The following is a 23,316-nucleotide window of genomic DNA, read 5'->3' as shown; positions in this document are numbered from 1 at the left end:
CTAGAGATAATAGGTTATTTTAATACACTTGCAGTATCAAAGGTCAATATTCAAAGATTACTTATATTTCTATATGCCATCATCAACTAGAATAGTTAGAATATTAAATTTTCAAAAGATTACCTTTATAATAGCATCAAACAATGAAATACCTAGAAACATATCTTTAAAAATGTGCAAAATCTCAAGGCACAAAATATAAAATATTATTGGAGAATTAAAGAAAAGTTACATAAATGGAAAGACAGTCCATTTATAGACTAAACAACTCAATATTGTAAAAATATCAAATCTCCTCAAAATAATCTATGATCTTAAAAATCTAATCAAAATTCCGTAATTGGGCAGGGAAACTTGATAAGACAATTCTAAAGCATATAAGGGCGTGCAATGTGTCAAAACAGCTAATATACTCTTGGAAAGGACAAATAGAGAGGACTTAACTATACCAGGTACCAAGAAACTTTATAAAGACACAACAGTTTAGTTAGGATGGTAATGATATAGGACAGGCAAATATACCAATCAAACAGTGCAGTCTAGAAATAGACCCAAACTTGGCCACTGATTTGTGACAAAGATTACACTGCAAGGGAGATAATTGTCTTTTCAATAAATAATAATGGATCATTTGGCTACTACAATGGAGGGAAAGGAATCTTGATTCAAAGCACGTATTGCATACGACACTGATGAATTATAAATCTAATTGTAAATCTAATTATGAAATGTAAAACAGTAAAACATCTTTAAAAAAACATAAGAGAATACCCTGATGACCTTGAGTTAGACAAACATTTCTTAAACAAGACACAAACAAATGTAGAGGGATAAAATTGATAAATTGGGTAACATTAAAATTAAGATCTTCTCATTTTAAAAATCCCATTAAGTGAGTAAAGAGGCCTGCCACAGAGTGGGAGAATGTTGTATATCCAACAAAAGATTTACATCCCAAATATATAAAGAATGCCTATAAATTAATAAGAAAAACAACTGACAACCATCTCAAATGCTTTTTCTTTTCTTTTTTTTTTTTTTAATTTATTTTATTTTATTTATTTTTTGGCTGTGTTGGGTCTCCGTTGCTGCGCGTGGGCTTCCTCTAGTTGTGGCGAGCGGGGGCTACTCTTTGTTGCGATGCACGTGCTTCTCATTGCGGTGGCTTCTCTTGTTGCGGAGCACGGACTCTAGGCACACGGGCTTCAGTAGTTGAGGCACTCGGGCTCAGTAGCTGTGGCTCGCGGGCTCTAGAGCGCAGGCTCAGTAGTTGTGGCGCACAGGCTTAGTTGCTCCGCGGCATGTGGGATCCTCCTGGACCAGGGCTCGAACCCGTGTTCCCCGCATTGGCAGGCAGACTCCCAACCACTGTGCCACCAGGGAAGCCCTGCTTTTTCTTTATTCAGTTTTTAAAGCAATGTCATTCCTGCTACTTCAACCATTTTTTCGTTTGTTTGATTTTGTTTTGTTTTTTAATTTTATTGGAGTATAGTTGATTTACAATGTTGTGTTTCAGGTGCACAGCAAAGTGATTCAGTTATACATATACATATATTCATTCTTTTTCAGATTCTTTACCCGTATAGGTTATTACAGAATATTGAGTAGAGTTCCCTGTGTTATACAGTAGGTCCCTGTTAGTTGTCTATTTTATATATAGTATTGTGTTACTTCAACTATTTTTTTTTTTTTTTTTTTAATATACAGAAATAATTTAATGCCTTTTCACAAGAATATAACCCAAGCCTTGCTAAAGCCTCATATTCTATGAAGGCATCTAAAATGCCAATCCACGGCACAGCGCTCTTCCCTTATCCGTTTATGCGGTAATTCTCATGGATTTCTGGCCGGATGTCACAGACAAAGGCCAAGAGGTTATCCAGGACTTCATCCCTGTTCTGCCGGAAGTAGGTCTGAAGGATGGTCATCTTCTCCTGGGTGTCCTTCTCCACTTCAGTGCTGCAACTGCCGTGGGATCCCAGAGCCGCAGCTTCCTTGGCCTTGAACTCCTTCTCCCTCTGCAGGCGGTATTGTTCAATTTCAGCCTGGGCTTCTTCTTTGGCCTGCTTCAGCCTCCGGTTCTTTCGCTTGCGGGCCTCGGACACCTTCTCGGCGGCCCGCTTCTCGGCCTGGAGCAGCTGCTGGATGCCCTGCGACTCACTTCAACTATTTTTTGAGGAGCTTTTATTCCATCTAGGAAAATGAGTTCTCCAAAAACTTAGCAGATAAAATATTTAAGTTCCAAAGGTTAAAATTTAAGAAAAATTTAAGCCTTAAAAAATCCTATACGTGAAAGTCTTTACGTGAAATATTTAGATTCTGTAGGAAAATAACTTTTAATATCTGAAGAAAAGGATATTAAAATCAATTATTTTTAAACATAGATGAATGCTCATATAAAAAATGTGTTTTTCTTTATCATCTTCTACTTCAGAGAAACACAAACTATTTCACTATCTTTAATCAACTCTCAAACTACTGGTGTCTAAAAACTTGAAATTACATGAACTGCATTTCTCAACTATCATGGGGCCAAAGGCGTTTAGATTTCACATATTAAAGAGCTACCTTATAGCTCTCAATGGTTTGAAAAGCCAATAACACATAAGTAAGTGTGTGAAGATAGGTAGTCCTGGCTGCAGACAGAATCAGAGGCAAATACTATCAGAAGGAGGGCACCCCAGCTTAGGTCCTCAGTATTTCCACAGATAAAGATAAACCAGAAAAGAACTCTTACTCAAAAATCACCAACACACAGGAACAAAGCAGCAGGAAAAAAATCTTAAACTCAGTAGGCCCTCAGATATTGGAGTTTTCAGCTAAACAACACAAAATCACTAAATAGAAAATGTTCAAAGAAATAAAAGGTAGGGGTCATATAAATAAATGAGCAATATGAAACTATAAAAATGATCATACAGATTTGCAAAAGAAAAAAACCTATAGCCTTTAAAATGAAAAATATAACTATTAAAATAAAACTCTCAATGAATGATTTAATTAGTGAATTACACATACCAAGAGAGAATTAGTAAATGTCAATAAACATCTGAAGATGTTACCCAGAATTTAACAGACACAAGGAGATGAAAACTATATAAGAAATAATGTCCTAAAGAAGAAAACAGAATGAAGAAGAGAGGATACTTGAAGGGATAATAGGTGATGAATTCAGAGAACTGATGAGAGTTGAATTCCAAATACAGGAAGCACAATGTTGACCATGCAGGAATTAAAAAAAAAAAATTCTAAACATAGATACATTATTGTGAAACTCTAGCATATCAGTGACAAAGAGAAGATTTTATATGCAGCCAGAGTAAAAGACATTACCTACAAAGAATAACAAGATGATAGCTGACTTTCCAACACGTATTAATTGAAGACTGAAGACAGTGTTGAGAGGAAATAACTGTTAATTATGTATGCAGAAAGAATACCAAGAATGGGGTGAAATAGACATTTTCTGATAAGTAAAAACTGAGAGGGTTAATGACCAACAGATTTTTATTAAAGGAACATCTAAAAGATGTACAGAAAATGAGCCTGGAAAGAGAGACTGAGATACAAAAAGGAAAGATCAACAAAGAAATTGGTAAATATGGGCATAAATATGGTAGATTGAACACATGCATCCATAATTTTCTCCCTCCCAAAACTCCACTAAATCTATAGCATGGGAAAGGAAACAAAGCAACAACATTTTGGAAGATAGAAAGCAGATAATTTAGTAGTAACTGGCATGGAAAGACTGATGGAAAAAGATTATTTCTATTCAAGCAGTGAGAAAAAACAAGAATCAGCTTGATATATTCCATAGAGTCCCTCTATATTTTTGGAAGTGGGGTGAATGGAAGGCTAAATTAAGAAGAATTGAAAAATATTTAAGAAGCAGTTGAATTCTAGATACTTCTTTACTACCCAGGCTGACTGTTGTCCCTCTCCCACTCCAACAGGAGACTGGATGATTTGTTTCTGGCACAGGTAAAAGAGAGGGTCTCTTGATTGCCAAAGATAGGAATCCTGTACAGAAAGTAGGGGATTAAATAAATGTATATGTACTGGTTGCTGAGTTGCCTACTTAGCTCCCACACGTTCGGCAGCTAGACAGGAAGCTGAAGAATTTTCTTTGTGTTATCTGACAAGTCCAAAATGAAAGATCTGAAGATATTGGCATTGATGTTTCCTAAAAAACAAGCCAGCCATGTCACCGTAGAGTGAGGTCCAGAATCAAGTACCATCCATGCACTCAGAACTTCCAAACAGCTACTTAGTCTCCCTCTCTTTAATATAAACATTTAACCAAGGATCAGCTAATTGCTGGGGGAAATCATCTAATGTGATTTTATTTGTCTGAAACAAACAGAAAAGGGTAACTTGGAGGAAACAGTGACCACATAGGAAAGATATCATCTTATTTTTCTAAAAAATGTCATTAATGTTTTCAGTGATAGTATGCTGCAGACATGGGGCAAAAAGTGATGTTGCCAGAAAACCCCAAAACCAAACAAACAAAAAACCCACTCGGGGGGGCGGGGGGAGGCATAAATCAGGAGCTTGGGATAAACATACACACACTACTATATATAAGATAGATAATCAACAAGGACCTACTGTATAGCACAGAGAACTCTACTCAGTATTCTGTAATAACCTATATGAGAAAAGAATCTGAAAAAGAATATATGTATATGTATAACTGAATCACTTTGCTATACATCTGAAACTAACACAACATTGTAAATCAACTATACTCCAATAAAATTAAAATATTAAAAAAACCGAAAAACCAAAAAACTCACTCAGAAATAAGAACTCTTAGGAATTAAAAAATACGATAGCAGGAATTTTTAATATATGTCATAATGTAGAGAAAAAGCAAGCTCCCAGAAAGTAAAGCAAATGATTACTAATAGAAAATAGGAAAGAATAGTTAAAAAACATTTGAGGATCAATTTAAAAAGTTGTATTTCCAATCAATAAAAGAGAGAGAGAGAGAAAAAATGGAGAAAAATAATTCCTGAAAGTTTGTCAGATTTTAAGGGGATTCGTTTCTTGATGCTGTTGTTTGATGTACAAAGTTTATAATTTTGATGAAGTCCAATATACCTACTTTTTTTTTTTTGATGCTTATATTTTTGGTGTCATATCTGAGAATCTATTGTCAAATCCAAGGTCATGAAAATTTACCCCTATGTTTTCTGTTAACAGTTTTATAGTTTTAACTCTTACATTTGGATCTTTTATCCATTCTGAGTTCATTTTGTATGTGGTGTGAGATGAGTTCAACTCTATTCTTTTGCATGTGAATATCCAATTGTTCTGGCACCATTTGTTGAAAAGACTATTCCTTTCCCATTGAATGGTCTTGGCACTCTTGCTGAAAATCAATTGATCATAGATATATGGGTCCATTTCTGAACTCTCAGTTCTATTTCATTGACCTATATGCCTATCCTTATGTCAATACCAAATTATCTTGATTACCGTAGCTTTGTAGAAGATTTTAATTGAGAAATGTGAATCCTCCAACTTTATTTTTTTTTTTCAATACTGTTTTGGCTACTAGGGGTCTCTTGCAATTCCATAAGAATTTTAGAATCAGCATGTACGTTTCTGCAAAAAATGCAGTTGGGATTTTGGTCAGGATTGCACTGAATCTGTAGATTGCTTTGGTTAGTAATGCCATCTTAATGGTATTAAGTCTTCCAGTTCATGAACATGGGATGTCTTTCCATTATTTAAGGCTTCTTTAATTTCTTTGAACAACCTTTTGTAGTTTTTAGTGTACAAGTTCTATATCTCCTTGGTTAAATTTATTTCTAAGTATTTTATTCTTTCTGATGCTATTGTAAATGGTGGAATTATTTTCTTAATTTAATTTTTGGATTGTTTATTGTTAATGTATAGAAATACAAATCATTTTTGTATGTTGATCTTGTTTCCACCAACATTTCTGAATTGATTTGTTTGCTTCAATAGTTTTTTAAGGTGGGTGGATTCTTTAGGATTTTTTAGATCTAAAAATCATAAAATCTCCCCTAGTAGAGACAGTCTTACTTCTTCCTTTCCAATTTGGATGCATTATATTGCACGGTATGGTATGGCATATTATCACATTGTATGATTTCATTTTGTTTTGTTCCATTTTGCTTTATTCCATTCCATTCCATTCTATTTGCCTGAATTCCCTAGCTAGAACTTCCAGTACAATGTTGAATAGAAGTGGTGAAAGTGGTTGTCCTCTCTTGTTCCTGAATTTGGGGGAAAGTTTTTAGTATTTCACCATTAAAATTGATATTAGCTGCAGATTTTTCATAGATGTCCTTTATCATATTGAGGAAATTCCCTTCTGTTCCTAGTTTGTTGAGTATTTTCATCGTGAAAGGATATCAAATTTGTCTAATGCTTTTTCTTTATCAATTGGGATGATCATGTGTTTCCCCCTTATATTTTATTAACATGGCATATTATATTGATTTTCATATGTTGAACCACCCTTGCATTCTTGGGGTACATCCCAGTTGGTTTTAGTGTATAATCCTTTTAGTATGCTGATGGATTAAGTTTACTAGTATTTTGCTGAGGATTTTTGCATTTGCTTTCATAAGGTATAGTGGTGTATCATTTTGTTTTCTTATGATATCTTTGTCTGGATTTGATATGAGGATAACATTGGCCTCATAGAATGAGTTTGGAAGCATTCCCTCCACTACTTTTCGGAAGAGTTTGAGAAGAATTGGTGTTAATTTTTATTTAAATGTTCAGTAGAATTCACCAATGAAGCCATCTGATCCTGAATTTTTGTTTGATAGGTTTTTGATTACTGATTTCATCTCTTTATTTGCTATATATCTGTTCAGATTTTCTATTCTTTTTTTTGAGAAAGTTTTGAGTCAGTTTTGATAGTTTATGTGTTTCTAGAAATTTGTTCATTTCATCTAGGTTATCTAATTTGTTGGCGTGCAATAGTTCATAGTATTCCTTTACAATCCATTTTATTTCTGTAAGGTCGGTAGTAACAGCTCCACTTTTAATTCCTGATTTTAGTAATCTGAGTTTTCTTTCTTTTTTTCTTTGTCAGTCAAGCTAAAGATTTGTTACTTTTGTTCATCTTTTCAAAAACCAACATTTGATTTTGTTGATTCTATTTTTTAAAATTCTCTTTTTCATTATCTCTACTCTAATCTTTATTATTTCCTTCCATCTGCTTGCTTGGTGTTTAGTTTGCTCTTCTTTTTTCTTAAAATTTTTCTTAAACTTTTTTCTTCAACCTTAAGATTGAAGGCTAGGTTATTGATTTGAGAGCTTTTTTTAATGTATGCATTTATAGCTTTAAATTTCCTTCTGAACATTGCTTTTGCTTCATCCTGTAAGTTTTGGTATGTTGTGACTTTGTTTTCATTGATCTCTAAGTATTTTCTAATTTCCCTTGTGATAGCTAATTTGATAAATTGGTTGCTTAAAACTGTGTGGTTTGATTTCCACATATTTGTGAATTTTTTCCTTCTGTTACTGATTTGTAGTTTCGTTCCATGGTGATCAGAACAGACATTTGTATAATTTCAATACTTTAATTTTACTGTGACTAGTTTTGTGGCCTAATGTATATCTTGGCGAATGTTCCATGTGTACTTCTGAGGAATGTGTATTCTGTTGCTGTTGGATAAAATGTCCTATGTATGTCTGTTTGGTCCAGTTAGCTTACAGTGTTGAAGTCCTCTATTTCCTTGTTTATTTTTTGTCTAGCTGTTCTATCCATTATTTAGAGTGGGATGTTGAAGTCTCCAACTGTTATTGTAGGACTGTCCAAATCTTTTTTTTAATTAAAAAAATTAGTTGTTGGTTTTCTTATGGACAAGTTTTAAAAGTTCTTAATATAGTCTAAAGTCCTTTATTAGATATGTGATTTTAATATATTTTTCCCAGGCGATGACTTGTTTATGCATTGTCTTAACAGTATTTGAGAAAGAAAACTTGTAATTTTGATACAGTTCAATTCATCAATTTTTATTTTATGGACTGTGCTTTTGATTTAGTTTCCATGAAATCTGCCTAAATCAAAGTCACAGAGATTATATCTTATTTTGTATTTTTAGAAGTTTAAAATTTTTAGTTTTACATTTAAGTTTATGATTCATTTTGACAATTTTTATATATGGTCTAAGGTGTAAAGTCCATTTTATCATATGAATATCCAAATGTTCTTGCAATATTTGTTGAAAAGACTATACTTTTTCCACTGAATTTTCTTTTCCCCTTATTGAAAATCAAGTTGCCATAAATATGTGGGTCACTTTCTGCACACTCTATTCTGTTTCGTAGATATTTGTCTACCTTTTCAGTTAACATTTCTCTCATATATTTTATCTCTTAGTTCTATATTCTAGAAGATAGTCTTCAGCCAATCCTGAAGTGACTGTTTCCTCTAAGGTCACTTGTCCTATTTTATCCTTCTCTTTCACATTGTGGTTATACTCAAGGCCAGGTGATATATGGGTGTGAGTTAACATGTATGAATTAAGGACTATGGAATAAGTATTTCCTGTTCATATTTTAGATTTGCATTGCATTTCTCTGTTCCTTTTAATTCAATTTTATGTGCTATTTTTTTTCTCCTGGAAGTTCCTTTTATATAAAATTTGGTAATGGCACTCTGTCTTGTTTTCCTATGTTGTTATTTACTTACCCTTTTAAAAAATGAAAAGGGAAGAAAACAAGGGAGAGAAAAAGTAATCTTTATTTTAAGGAATTTTGTAATAATGAAAAAGATAGGCTTCTGTACTCAATATATTATTTTAATCCTATCTCTCCATTCTGAACTGTGATTCTGTGTGAATAGATGTGTTTCTATATTGCCTCCACTACTTTTGGATCAAAAAGCAAGTTGTTGCTGAGAGGTTTGAATTCCTCTTGGATTTGAAGTTCATTAGAGTGTTACATTTCCTGGCTCTGAGTAGCCCACATGGTATTTGACATTCCCCAGGGTTTGGCTGACTAATTTTGTGGAAATGAAGTTGCCATCTTTAGGGAAATATTTCTGACATTCATTAATTTCTAACTGCAGACATCTTGTATTTCTAAAAACTTTGAGTTTTTTAAAACTAGATACCTGATTGTCACTACATATTTCTGAAGCTTTTTCATTATGAAAAATTTCAAACATTCTAAAAATAGAATGGTATAATGAATAATGGTGTAACCAACTCATAGTCCCATGAATTTCCAAATCATGGCCAAGCTAATTTTATCCATACATCCACTCATTTTATTTTTGTACATACTTTCTGAAAAAAATTGCATTTACTGCCAGGTGGAAAAGAGGTAAAGCAAATTTAATAAGGGACTTATTTAGTTCTCCATGGCAATTTCAGGTGCCTTTGGAAAAGCAGATCAAAAAGAAAGTTCATGAATAATAGCATTTAATGTGGCTTTCTAATTTACACTGTATTATAAAAGTGAATTAAAGACATATCCACTCATTTTGTCATTGGATTTTGTCTCTTTCATTTGTCCATCTTTCTACATTTTTATATCTCTTGTCTTCATTCGTCTTTTATTTTTAGCAAAATTGGGATCGGAATGAGGACCTTTAATATCAAAAAATTATGAATACCAACTATTGTTGTACCTACCAAGAACTAGATTTTGTGTTATGTTTTATCTACCTCATTGTATATTTGAAAGGGAACGGGAGTTTCCATTTGTGGTGACCTTGGAATCTTGGACAAATTATTTATTTATTTATTTATTTATTTATTTATTTATTTATTCAGTCATTCAACAAAGGTCTTTTAAGCATCTTTGTTGGATACTGTGATACACTAATATATGCTAAGATGAACAAGCAATGATTCCTAACCTCAAGCAACTTCGACCTTAGAGGGGAAGACTAAGAGACAAATAATAATTCAAAAGAAGGGGATGATAAGGGGGCTTACAAAATAATGTTGGAGGTCATGTGCAAATTGATTTACCCTGTCTAGTATTTTCTTGTTAGAGAAGTTTTCAGAAGCTATCATTCACTAAACAGGAATTAATTCCATGTTAAAGTATGTTTGTATATATAGAGACAATATTAAAAAAAAACAAATAAGAAAGTATGGACAGCACCTCAAAAAAATGGTGCAAAATTGGAAAACTGAGCATTAACATGCAAAGAGATGGCCATAAAGTTTTAGTGATCACTGGAAATAGTAATGCTTTTATCTGGTTCCATTAGTAAATACACACAAACACATAATATTTCTATCCTGAAAAATTTCTGAGTGAGAACTAAAGGAATGGAAGGAATGATCAGTAATTTGAGAGGGAAAAAGAATTCTTCTGGAGTGATCTAGAAGTGTTCCCCAGAGGACAGATGAAGTATTGCCTTAAAAGCTCCCTAATTTCATGGAGCATAAAAACCTGAAGTGAATCACAGACACTGGCCAAAGAGAGGAAATCATATAACAGTTTATAGCATTTCTGGAAGGAATCATCACCAAATTTTAGTAATAAAGCATGTTAAACCATCTATTTTCAAAATTATTTTATAGTGGGAAATTACTTTGGACTCAATTTAATTCAATAAAAATTTATTGAGTACCATGTTCTGGGAACTAAGTTGGTATGCAGAGATACAAATACATGATCCCCGCCATCAAGGAACTCACAGACTCTTTTGGGTGAGACAGAGAGGGTGGGGGAGATAGGGATGTCTCTCACTCTCTCTCTCTCTCTCTCTCTCTCTGACTGTGGGTCAAAAATGTAATGAGATCATTGTAAAATTTAAAGTGGGTCTAACAAGATGGCATTTTACTAATAAAGCACAAGAGCAAATATTAGGTAAGTGAATGTGATTAGGAATAGAAATATCACAATAAAAATTGTACTAGGGAGCAATCTGTGAATGTATTTTTTTCAGTCTTATTTTATAAATTTCTGTGCCATAAATTTTTTTTTACTCTTCACTTTAATCTCAGCAGTACTTGGCACAGATAATCTTGGCTTCTTATTTAAATTAGTCTTATTCTTTGATTTCCCTGGGACCACACTTGCCTGATTTTGTCTCTACCTTTCCAATTGCTCTTTCTTTGTGTGTGTGCTTTGTTTTATTTTTGTTTTGTTTTGCAGGTGTATCCTCTTTAATAAAGCCATTAAATATTAGCTAAGCTGTCAAGGAAAAAAAGATTATTTCCAGAGATCACAAAATAAGAGGAAGCTGAAAATAAGAATGTGTTCCAAACACATAGAACAGAGCCTGGTACTTAGAAGGTGCCCAATAAGGTTGACTTTGTATTGTGTCAGTTTATCTAAGCTAGAACTACATTATGGAGAATTTTCTTTTCTGTATGGATCTAAATTTTCTATATGGATATGGTGAAATTTGTAGTGAGATTTGGAAGGTGAAAATGTCACACACGGCAGCCACAGTGTTCTGAAGGTTGGCATAGGATGCCAGGCTCTGTTGCAGCTTGCACTTATTGATGCTGGCCTGCTTGTTCACTTGTTGGCATGGGGCTTCAGTTGGACCCACAACTCTTCTGGCATAAATGAATCTCCTCCTTCAGCTCCTCCAACTCCTAGGCCAAGTACATGGGTATCTCCATAATGAAGGGAACCAGCTTCTCCTGCAGGTCTCCCACATCAACAAGGTTGGAGACAGTGAGAGACAGCTGTAGGTTCCAGTCTGCCCTTTTGATTTCAGTTTGTCTTCGTGGATTTCATGGTGTCGGTTTGCACTGATTCTCCTCACTTCATGCCCACTTCTCCTTCTCAACTGCTCATCCTGCTGAGTTACAGAGATTCAGGCCCAACACTAGACGTAGAGGCAAGAGGCTTACATATAAACTTCTTCATCAATTCCCAGAATTATAATAAACCTCTTATTCTTCATCACTTATAGTGGTTCCTCTTTGGTTGAATCCTAAATGATATAATTTCTTTTGCAATACTAATAAGCTGCAGCATTTCTCCTGTTTCCCATTATTTTGCAAACCCCTTGAAGACAGAGACTGGGTCATACCTGAGTTTGTTTCCATGCCATCTAGAAGAGTACCTGGAAATCTAGAACATAGCAAAGACTCATCACCTTTTTGTTTCTTGAAGGGACAAATGACATAAGGGATGAAAAAGTGTCAAACAGTCATGCTCTATAGTGATTTCCTGGGGACACTTTTGTGTAATTCAAAGGGGGTCACGTTGATAATAGCATACTAAAGGCCCACATTGGCTGAGAAGTACCATAGTTATTGCTCAGAAGGTGAGGAAGACAGTTTAGCAGCTCGAGCTAAGATTGTACAGGCCCTGACTCTACTGGCTGAGCTCCTGAGTGGGCCTTGGAGCAGATAAGTTCAGTAGCTATACACAGTCAAGTCCCTCCTTAAAGATCCTTGTTCCAGGAAAACCATGATTTTGCAAAACTTTGCATATGGATATCTCCCTTGGGTTCCCTTTTTTTTTTTTTTTTAATGCATTGCAGATATAGGAAACATTTCAAGATCTGACAATACAGAAAGGATTTTGGCAGTAAGGACTTTGGCAGGTTTTCCCGGATCCAGACCTTCTCTGTGACCCCTGACATTCCCCAGTCAATGAGGGTGAACTGGTAGTTCTCAGCCCCAACAAGCAAGTTCTCAGCTTCCAACAAGTTCCCCATGAGCTATTCTTTAATTTGCTTTTTTTTCAAGTGCTGCAGAATTCCCTCTGTCTTGATTGTAGCCAGTATTTCTGCCTCTTACCATGGTGACGGGAGGAGTAATGCTGCCATTTTCATCTGTGCTGGTGATAAAATCCCTTAAGAGTCAGAACATACCAAGGCCAAGGAGTGCACTCTTGGCAACCCAACACACCTTTGCTCAAGTTTCAGGGCAGGGAAAGAAAGGTCCCACAGAATAATTGTGGAGCTACCCTAAGACTTCCAAGCCAGACGTGTGAACCGGCTAGGTCCTCCCCTTCACAGTCAAGATCCTAAAAAGAATGATTTACTTAGTTTCCACACCTTCCCCTCATTCTTCAACCCATTCAATGCTATCATCTTCCCTAAACTTTCTGCTTTAAATGCTGGTAAAGATTGTCAACAGCCCCTGAGTAACCAAATCAGCCATCAGATTTTTAAACACTAGTGATCACCAGGGCCTGTCTTTAAATTCTTCCTCTCTCTATGAATGCTCTTCCCTGTGGGTTCTTTCCAAAACCAGTGTTCACCACTGCCCTGTGTTTTTTATTCCTAAAATTCCTTTCTCTGATTTGGATCTTTCTCTTGAATCTCAGGACTTTATATCCAACTTCCTTCTGTTCATCTCCACCAGTAATCATTCAGCAAATACATCAAAATCCAGGCTAGATATAACACCTTTCTCAGGAGACAACCAACCTAGAAGTCAGGATGTCCTGGCAGATTGTACTCTCTCCCCTCCCTCCAATTACCAATCACAAACCTCTTTATTCTTGCCTGTCTACGTACCTTTTCCAAGAGACGAACCTTGCAAAGGGCAAATATGATCAGGTCAGACAGAAATCCTGTCAAGGATCCCCTTGTACAAGCAGTTTAGGAAGACTAGCAAGTTTGAAGGCCTATCGTACCAGTAGTTTCTAAGTTTGGGCAACTTCGACAAACCAAGATCCACCACACTCTAAGGTGACAGGTAGACACCTCACACTATAGCCTGCTGGTTTTCCAAGTGAGCAATCAAAGAGCGCTAAAGAGCCGGGTGGATTCTTGCCAGAAATGGCAAGACGAATGTCACTATGTTATACCGCGTTTTGGAAAGTAAAGCCTGAAAATAATTCAACTGTACTCCCTTTGGACGGAATGAATATCTGCACCCTTTGAGCCCGAGGGTTCCCGGGGCCCCTATTTAGCATTAGGAAGACTGCCACAGCACTTGCGACTCTGGGGTAGACGGACTAGGGCCTCAGGAAGAGGGTTCTGTATGGCGCTGCGACCCCAACACACCTCCAGGTACCACTCTCTTCCGTGTGAAATGCCCTAGTGAGAACTGCACTAGTTTTTCTCCGCGCGAAGTGCCGGCGTGAGACCTGCCTGAGCAAGATATTCCTGACAAAAAAGCCTGTCATAGCGGGACGAGGGGCCCCTATCTATACAACGAAGCCCTTGGCCCACGGTAGCATCTTCGTTGTCCCTGAATTGGTCGACAGAAGTGGCCAACTTGCTCACAAGCTAATCTCGAATCAGGTCGAGGTTGAAAGGGACTTCGTCTAGGTGGATCTAGGCTGGGCGGTGTTGGCTTCATTTAGCTCTAAAGAGGGAGGGGGGAAAAGAGAAAAGGGAGGGCTCGTCCGGGATTTGAACCCGGGACCTCTCGCACCCAAAGCGAGAATCATACCACTAGACCAACGAGCCGCCCGCGAAAGCGCTTCGCTTTATTTAGGAATATTCATACATTCTGTTAGTTGTATCACAATATTTGAGGACCGTTTTTGATTCCTCTCCTAAGTCCAGCGATTTTCTCCAGACCCCAAGAGCGTCACCGTGCAGATTCGGAGGAACCTGAGCCACAGCGTTCCAGAGGTAGGAATGTTCAGTATGGGACTCAGGCTGAGCTGCTAGCTAGTCCACCTGTGGACCCTCTCGCGAGGGCCCGAGTACTTACAAGGTTAGGACCAACACCATTGCAGGTGGTCTGGGGATGGAGGACAAGTAAGGACAACAAAACAACAACAACAACAACAAAAAAACCCCAAAACGTTGATTTCGTCAAAAGACCCTCCTCCCCAGGGTGCGGCAGCGAAGGAACTCGATACCACTCCCCTGCAGAGGTCAAATCCTAGAACCATTGTCTTAGTCTGCCCTGCTATCTCACACCCTGTAACATGCTCTTGCTGTTTCCTTGCAGCTTTACTTAATGAACTTTGTACTATAGGTCTAGATTTAAGGCACCCTTCAAGGGCGCGCAGAACATGGCAACCGTCCGGGAGAGTTGCCCACTTCCAATATCCTCTTCTAGAGAAGCTTGCTCTCCCCGCTTCTCTATCACCTAGAAGGTAGTGGGTGGAATGGGAAGGGAGAGCGTTGTCCTTACGCCGCAGTCCCTTCTGCTTGGGGAACGACGCTCTTGGGCTCTAGCCTGTTTGGTTTGGTCACACCTGTTCACCATGCACCGAGCACATTCCTGGCGTAGCGGACAAACTCGATAAATAACAGTTGAATGAATGGCTAAATATCCGCGCCAGCTCGCTGCGCGGGCTAAGACGGGAGAGAAAAGAAGGGGAGCGCTCCCTTCCCAGCCCTCCAAAGTATCGCCACTTTCTGTTCATTCTGGACTTCAGGTTGGGCATTTAGAAGAGCCCCGAGGCCGAGAGAGAAGCAGCTACCGTTCAGACTCCGAGCTGTTGGCAAAGAGTGTTAAAGGACCGAGGGAAAGGTTACTCCTTTTCTAAAGCCAGTTTCTGCTTCAGGAAACCTGGAGGAATCTCAGGCCCAGATTGACCATGACCGAACCTGACTCCGCTGAAAGGTCGTGGGAGGGGGCGGCCTCGACTCCTGGATACCTTCACATCCTCACTGCCTCGCCCCCCGCCCCCTCCATTCTGAGGGTCCAAGGGGTAAGTTCTGGGCTTCGAGAAGGCCGCCTCCTTTTAAAAGCAAACAAACAAACCCTAATCTCAGTCTACGAGAGCTGGAGCAGTTACTTTAAGAATCCAAGCAGATAGGAGACAGTGACGTGATGCCATCTCTCGCATCCTTCTCTTCGGTAAGGCACCCTCACCTACCCCACTTTATCCCACGGCTCCGCTCGTGGCCCTGGTGTTGCCCAAGTTGAGTGACTTGTCAGGCCTGAGACTGAGGAGCATGCACTGCAGGCGCTACCAGGGCTCTTCCAGGGACTTACATTCCCGTTTGGGCCTAGTCAAGAACACGTTTCTTCCTCGTATATAAAGAAGCGCTTCCTTCAAAAGAAATTCCTTTTAATTTTTAAGTATTTATTAAATTTTGTTTAGATATGCCATTTGGCTGCAGCTTTTAAAACTTCGGGAATGCGACACAACGCGTAGGATCGTGGCTAGGCCCCATAGCTCAGGGGTTAGAGCACTGGTCTTGTAAACCAGGGGTCGTGAGTTCAAATCTCACTGGGGCCTGTTCGTGCTCTTGTCACAGAGAGGGTGGCGTCCACTCCTTTTCTTACGTCCACTGACTGTTGAAAGCAAGCAAGCACTGTATGATGTTTCAGGGAAAATCAGATCCCGAGTATTTGGGACGAAAGACTATAGTATTGGGAGCACTATGATCCTGGGGGAAAAGCCAGGTGTTTGTACCATTCAGTAAGTAGTGGAGAAACTAGATTACTCAGGTCTCTGCGAGAACGCTCCGGGCCTTGGCGGAGTCCACACACACCTGTGTTTACGGAAAAGAGCAAATTAGCCTCGGCCTATTGATGGCCATGATCCCCCGGCTGCCACTGGAGCGTGGCGTCCTGCGCATTTCCCCACTTGCAATCTGCCTGGCTCCCCAGTTTTTCCTGTGCTCCTGGAGGGAGAATTGGTTTGCAGATTACTCTGGGACAGCCTAGTCCAGAAGCTACGCAGGTACACCCAATCCGGATGGTTCCTGTTCTGTTCCTATCGCTTACTTCCTCGGATTCAGACTCCTCGTCCTTCGGCCCCCGGCTGCTCCCTGGATTTGGTTCACCAGAGATTCAACTCTCTGGAGACTTCCTGAACTTGAGCCCGAACTTTAAATACAAAGAAGCTAGGCCTCGCACTGACTGTTACTATATGCTCAATAATTGACACTAAGGGCTGTTAAGTGTGTCCTTCGATAGCTCAGCTGGTAGAGCGGAGGACTGTAGAGGTAATTACCTACTGTCATCCTTAGGTCGCTGGTTCGATTCCGGCTCGAAGGAGGTACCCGAGATTTTGCTGCACACCAGGTTTTATCCTCCTAAACCAACGACTGTAAAACATTTACTTTAACTCTATTTTCAGGCAACAAAAGAACAGCTTTTTGCCGACTATGAAACAATTTTGTGTGTCCTCTTTGTGATCATGCAGTATACGTGATTCGATTTACAGAGGAGATACAAATTAATGGTTCCCCTTTTAGATTTGAATGTTATCTCCTAATCTTGAAGACCAGCTAGAGTTGACTGAATATTGGGTAACATCCCTCAACCCCACCCCATCCCTACACTTTTCCCTTACCGTGAATATTTTATACCGGGCAATTCAGGGTTTAAAGAGAAATATTGTAGAAATATCTGTTCTTCAAAGGAATGTAAACAAACAATGTAGAGAATAAGCAATGCAAAAGGCAAAATATGCATGTGGAAATGTTCCTTCAATAATAAGAAGAAATACTAATTAAAACTAGGGGATTTTGCTGCACCACCAAATTAGAGAGTGTTTATTATTTAGTACTGGGCAGGATACAGTGACGAGGAGTTTCTTGTAGAATGGCACTACTTTCTGGAGGACAGTTGGGCATTATAAATCAGGAACCTTAAAAAGACATTGTGTTTGATCAGGTATTCTTTTCCTGCTTCTAGAAATTTATCATTCATTTTTGGAGAAAAGGAAATATGGCAAAAGATGTTTATCTGTGGGTAAATTGTGTTCTTTTTACTTTAAGGTATTTTTTTCAAAATATGCCACATATATAAATTAAATGTTTTTTTTTTTTTACTTTCAGCCTTCCCACTTTATTATAGTTATCATATATATTACATATACATACAATGAACACTATACCCCCAATGACAATGTTACAGTTTTTGCTTCCAATAGTCATACACATTTTAAAGAGTTAAAAGGAGAAAAAGTCTATTATATTTACCCAGATTAAATTAAATTTTTAAAAAAACAGTGTTTTAACCTTACAAGATGAAGTTTAAAAATACGCTGTGCCACTATGGAAGACATTTTGGCAGTTTCTTACAAAACTGAATATATTCTTACCATAAAATCCAGGAATCACATTCCTAGGTACTTACTCAAATGAGGTGAAAACTTATGTCCACACAAAAACCTACCCATGAATGTTTATAGCAGCTTTATGTATGTATAACTTCCAAAACTGGGAAACAGTAAAGATATCCTTCAATAGGCAAATAGAGAAATAAACTGTGGTACAGCCATACAATGAAATATTATTCAGCACCAGGAAGAAATGAGATATCAAGCCATGAAATGATATGGAGGAACTTTAAATGTGTATTACTAAGTGAAAGATGCCAGTCTGAAAAGGCTACATATTGTATGATTCCAAATATATGACATTCTGGAAAAGGCAAAACTACGGAGATGATAAAAGATCAGTGTTTGCCAGAGGTTAAAGGGGAGGGAGGGATGCATTGGTGAGGCACTGAGGATTTTTAGGGCAGTGAAACTATTTGTATGATACTTTAATGGTGGATATATATAATTATACATTTGTCAAAACCCATAGAATGTGCAACACCAAGAATAAACCCTAATGTAAATTATGGGCTTTAGAGGTTTGTTTTGGTTTTTGTTTTTGTGAAGACCTCAGGGGCCTAAGGTGGGTAAAAAATGAAAGGAACTGGTCTGGAGGAGTCATCAAAGTGAAATGGGAGTGGGTCTGGGAGGACACAGGAGAGGCTTTTGATTGAGGAGGGGGAAAGACATAAAAAGGAAGGCAGAATTAAAAAGTGTCATAAAAAATCCCTAGACCTTGGTTCCTGCACAGAGTCCTCGTTCTCTGCTCTGTTCCTTTCATTCATTCCTCAAGGCACTGCAGGGAAATTCGTACCTCCTTGAGAGAGCTGTACAGCCAAATCTGTGAATACTGCAGTGGGGTAACGGGCTGAAACGGCTAAGTGCAGTGGGACAACCATTCTGGTAGGGCACCACTAAATAGACCCTGAGTTTACCGGCTCCTCTTTCCCACACTGAGTTAGGTTCTGCACAGGTATTGCAGTTGGGTTGCTCAGAGACCTGGACAGTCTCCAAGATAAGTGAATTCACCTGGAAGGGGCAGAGCAGTGGCTAAGCCAACATTCACAGCACACCCCACTGGGCCAGACGCGCGGAGTCAGCCAAGAATCAGCTTTGAAGTGTTTTGGAATCACAAACCCACCTGCAAAGTCAAATTCAAAAGAACCGTTTACCTGCCCTACTCCACCCCCATGCCTGAGTGACAGCTGGAAGCCTGGTAGGAAGTGGCTTTCTGCCTTCATTCATTCATCATATTCAATTACAAAAGTAATGTGATTAAAAGCAAAATCGGGTCTGTGCAGGTTACTTCGCGACCACAGAGCTGCAGCTCCTAAACCAGTGTGGGCGGCGGGCTGATGGAGGCTGCGGGGCACTTTCTAGGAAGCCTTCCCTACTGGATGGTGCCTAAGCCAGGTCATGAGAATGATTCAATGTGAGCATGGGTTTTAGAAGAGGAGGGCCGAAAGAATTCCCCATTGCGGGAACACAAAAACTTGGACACAATGAAAAGTCGAGTAGAGTGCATACAGCTAGTTTCGGCACGGGTGTTGGGAGGAATCCGAGGTAACCCGACTTGGTATCCGGTAACAGATATTTCTCGGGGGGCGGTACTGATCGAAGGTCCGGGGGAATTCTTGCTGGAGGAAAGAGGATCTCCTGGGATTTAATCGGAATTTCCGTATTACTTCGGATTTACAGCTAGACTAAAATACAGTTGGCAGTGATGGGATTCGAACCCACGCCCCCGAAGAGACTGGAGCCTAAATCCAGCGCCTTAGACCGCTCGGCCACACTACCACATGTACCTACAAGTTTTCATCCCTGAGCTGTTTACTACTGGCCGCAGGCTCAACATTCTGAAATTTCTTCAGGGTTAGTCGGATCTCCCTCACTGTTTTCATTAACCCCTAGGGTTCTGAGCAAACTTAGAGAGAGTAGAAATCATCGCATTCTCACAGGCCTGAGCAGTGAGCTAGAAAGTGGTCAATGATATTAGCGTGAATATCCTTTGAAGACTTCCGCCTTTTCTTTAACCTAGGCAATTCCACGCCGAAAGGGAAAAACAAAAAACAAAAAACAAAAACCCATCTCACTGGCGACTTATCGCAAGTGATTACAGAAGACTGAATAAGGAACTCCTCGCTGTTGGGTCGTTGGTCTGTGGCTGTGAAACTCGCAGTGCGAATGGGGCCGGAGATCCAGTAAGAGGCCCCCTTCCGTTGACAGATCTGGTAAGCCTGTCACCGATAAAAAAGAAAATCCTTGGTCGCATCCCCTGCAGGTTCAGTCAGAATGGAGAGGTTGGGTCTAATTTTCTTGAAAGTAGCACTCTGGGGTAGACCCATAAGCATGTAGCCTCTGAACCATTTCCCTTATGTAGGGACCAGGGTGACTGCCAGAGGGAGGTTACCTCCAAGAACGTTCCCATACTGGAAAGGAGTGGGTCCCGGGCTTCCCTGGGATCCTGGATCCACTAGGCTCGATATCGTTTCTTTCGAATGGAGTAGAGGAAAGGCTAAGTAAAGTTGCCGAAGTGATCCCGGGGATCTTCAGCACCCAACTGGGATCTCGTACCTGTCAATGACCTCTACTAGGCGCTAAAAGTCCTGGGTTACACGTTACATATATTCTTCTTTGCTGTTTCTGATTGGCCATGTCTGGGTCTCCGGATGCAGAAATTCTCTTAGGAGTCTAATTAAAGTTTCCTAACTTCCTAACTCTTACTCTCCTCCTCGATCACTCATAAAAACACCCTGCTCTTGCCTCCCCTTGCCCAAGGGCTCTCCGAAGTCCTCCCGTGGTGGCTTGAGGGGTCGGGGTCAGGGGTGCTTAGAGACAGGCAAAATTGGTCTTCACTGGATCTTCACGGGGCGAAGGTCCTGCTAGTTCCCGTCTTTGCTTCCAGGAAGGGGGTGGGGGCCGACGAACAGAAAAGAAGTACTAGAAAAGCTGCCTGGAAAGAGGGCTCAGGGAGCACTGGATGAATTTAGGACCGAAGCCGGGAAGTGGGCGTGGCGAGTGGGAGAAGGCTGGGGCCGGTTTAGGAAGGGGCTCCCAGGGCCCGAGGCCGGAAGCGGGCTTTCCTCGGGCTCCCCATCAACCCTCCACCCCCTCCAGTCCCGGCTGCCCTCTGAGCCAAGTCCCTTCCACCCCGCCCCCGTCTCACCCCCGCCCACACCGGGTTATGCCCAACCTGGTCGGTCCGTTTCGTCCTCTCGTTCCCTCCCTCTGGTCCCAGTTGATAGGCAATCTGAGCTCCCGGGGCAGAGCTGGATGTCGACCCTTGGGCTCCAACTAAGTTCTCTTGCTCTCCAGAAGCTACCGGAGTCAGGAGCGAGGCGCACGCTCGGAGATGGTTAGCGGCGAAGGCCAGCTAGTCTAGCGGAATGGGCAAGGTGTGGTTTCTATGTTCCACATCACTGGAGATGGAGGGGTTCAAGTAGCCATCGCCAGCCCCTTTGGCTGAAGGGTACGACTTCTGAGAAACTTCACTTTGTGTTTTCACACTTTTTGAGAATCCTCAGGTAAAAGCGAATATGAGCTTATTGCCTTCAGCAGTACACGCAAGTCTTTGCAACACGCCACAACAATGGAAAGACTGATGCTAATCTCAGATTGGAGAGAACCTAGAAATCCTTACGCACCTTTTGTGCGTAAGATGAGGAAGCATCAATCTGAAAGACAGAAAAGGCCTGGGGCTCTTTATTCCTTGAAAGGAGGTAGGGAGTGGATGGGAGGAGAGAGAACAAGTATTGATATTTAAAATATCAATATATATTGAACTATTTTGTCTAGTACTGAACCAGGCAAGAGACTCAGGGTCTACGGGTTGGTCTTTGGAAGCCTCATATTGAGGCTTTTGCTGAGATGATCAAATGAGATTATATAGTCATATTTAAGTCTCTGTTAGTGCTAATTTGATAAACATGCACATTTCAGTAAACCACAGTTTCTGTAAATGTTTTGACTTCTTTTTAAAAATACGGATTCAAAAAAGTACGAGATTCTCATAAGGTGGAAGTGACCTGAGTCCTAGATTTTTTTTTTTTTTTTTTTTTTTTTAGTGCTAGGTCAGGCAGTAAAAGGAACCAGCTAACAAGAAAGAACCCGGTCATTATAGCAGAGCTCCTTTTGATCCCAGGGGACTGCATGTTCGGGCTCCACAAACTGACAGACTTCAAAGCACTTTCTTATCAGGACAAAGTACCACACTCTCATATCCCAGGCTGAGTTTCCTTTACTAACCAGTGTGCATGGCTTCCCCTATTCAATCCCTTGATGTTGCTTGAGCACTCACTGCCTGCCTTGAACTTACTGGATCCTTCAGTGGGGGAAGGATCCTTGATCCATTCCCCACAGAAGTGGACCACTCATTGGATTACACAGAGACCTGAAAGCCAGAAGTCTCAGCTTTCCTAGTGGAGTGCCAACCTTACCAAACACTTAATTGTCCATTATCTGAAGACATTTGGAATGATGCCTGATACAGATAAAATGTGCTGTGTTTGTCTGGCACATGCCTATTCCTTCCGTTTTCAGTGTGGGATACTAGTATTTTAGGCTCTAGCATTCTGCAATATTACTGGAGAATTTAACCTTAGATTTCCTGCCATCCATACCTTGGCAATAATCCAGGTGATGAAAATTTATATAAAAGCAGGAAATTTACCTCAAAGTCTTGATGCTCAAAGTGTAGTCTAAGGACCAGCAGCATCAGCATCTCCTGGTAGTTGATTAGAAATGCAGAATCTCAGGCCTATGAATTGGCATCTTAACAAATTCCCCAAAGGTTAGAGAATTTTTACAAGTACTCTATGTTTCAACTGTTCTATGCTCAATTTAGGGCATTTGAAAGTTTCCACCAGACTTGCACTACATTGCAATACCTCAACAGGCATCTCCTAAAAATAAGAATTAAGAATAGAAACATAACTTCAGTACCATATCACACCTAACAACATTTATAATAACTCTATGTCATCAAATTTCCCCAATTGGCTCCCTCCAATTTTTTTTTAATCTAGATTCAAACAGTGTTTCTCATTGCATTTAGTTTTAATGTTTCTTTAGTCTCTTTTAATCTAGAAAATTCCCCTCCTCTCAGCCTCTTTTTTTTCATGGCAGTTGTCTTATAGGAGGTCTCTCTGTAAATCTCTCTCCCTAGCTCCAGTAGAGAGCCATCCAGGTATTGGTCTGGTTCTTTTCTGCATGCACTATAAAAATATTACTAAAAATTAAATACTGGTAAATAATATGTTCCTTTTGATGGATGTATCAGATAGTCTTTTCAGCATTTATTGAGCCCCTACTTAAATACTTAGCTTTATTGTGGTCTCATATGTTCATCACATTGACCATTACAGTAATGCAAAGTACTGCAATGTATTTATACTTATGAATTTTCTAAAGTAACTGTTC

General features: G+C 39.5%; 1 protein-coding gene and 4 non-coding genes across 5 annotated transcripts; 2 read left to right on the top strand and 3 right to left on the bottom strand.

Annotated features, from left to right (window-relative positions):
* Positions 1 to 1,690: 1,690 nt before the first annotated feature.
* LOC132360113 (V-type proton ATPase subunit G 1-like) lies at positions 1,691 to 12,640 on the bottom strand. The gene is made up of 2 exons (XM_059915209.1): positions 12,495 to 12,640; positions 1,691 to 2,160 (listed from the first exon to the last, which is right to left on the bottom strand). The coding sequence occupies exons 1-2, from the start codon at positions 12,638 to 12,640 to the stop codon at positions 1,812 to 1,814; spliced, it is 495 nt and encodes a 164-aa protein (XP_059771192.1). The 3' UTR covers positions 1,691 to 1,811.
* Positions 12,641 to 14,275: 1,635 nt separating this feature from the next.
* On the bottom strand, positions 14,276 to 14,347 carry TRNAP-UGG (transfer RNA proline (anticodon UGG)). The gene has a single exon. It is a non-coding gene; the product is annotated as a tRNA-Pro (tRNA).
* Positions 14,348 to 16,010: 1,663 nt separating this feature from the next.
* On the top strand, positions 16,011 to 16,083 carry TRNAT-UGU (transfer RNA threonine (anticodon UGU)). The gene has a single exon. It is a non-coding gene; the product is annotated as a tRNA-Thr (tRNA).
* Positions 16,084 to 16,756: 673 nt separating this feature from the next.
* On the top strand, positions 16,757 to 16,847 carry TRNAY-GUA (transfer RNA tyrosine (anticodon GUA)). The gene is given in 2 exon segments: positions 16,757 to 16,793; positions 16,812 to 16,847. It is a non-coding gene; the product is annotated as a tRNA-Tyr (tRNA).
* A 2,766-nt stretch (positions 16,848 to 19,613) lies between these two features.
* Positions 19,614 to 19,695, bottom strand: TRNAL-UAG (transfer RNA leucine (anticodon UAG)). The gene has a single exon. It is a non-coding gene; the product is annotated as a tRNA-Leu (tRNA).
* Positions 19,696 to 23,316: the final 3,621 nt, after the last annotated feature.

The sequence above is a fragment of the Balaenoptera ricei genome, chromosome 2 (genome assembly GCF_028023285.1).
Source record: "Balaenoptera ricei isolate mBalRic1 chromosome 2, mBalRic1.hap2, whole genome shotgun sequence".
Classification (NCBI taxonomy): Eukaryota; Metazoa; Chordata; class Mammalia; order Artiodactyla; family Balaenopteridae; genus Balaenoptera; species Balaenoptera ricei.
The sequence above is the reverse complement of the archived record's forward strand: the minus strand, read 5'-3'. Positions and strand labels throughout refer to the sequence as shown.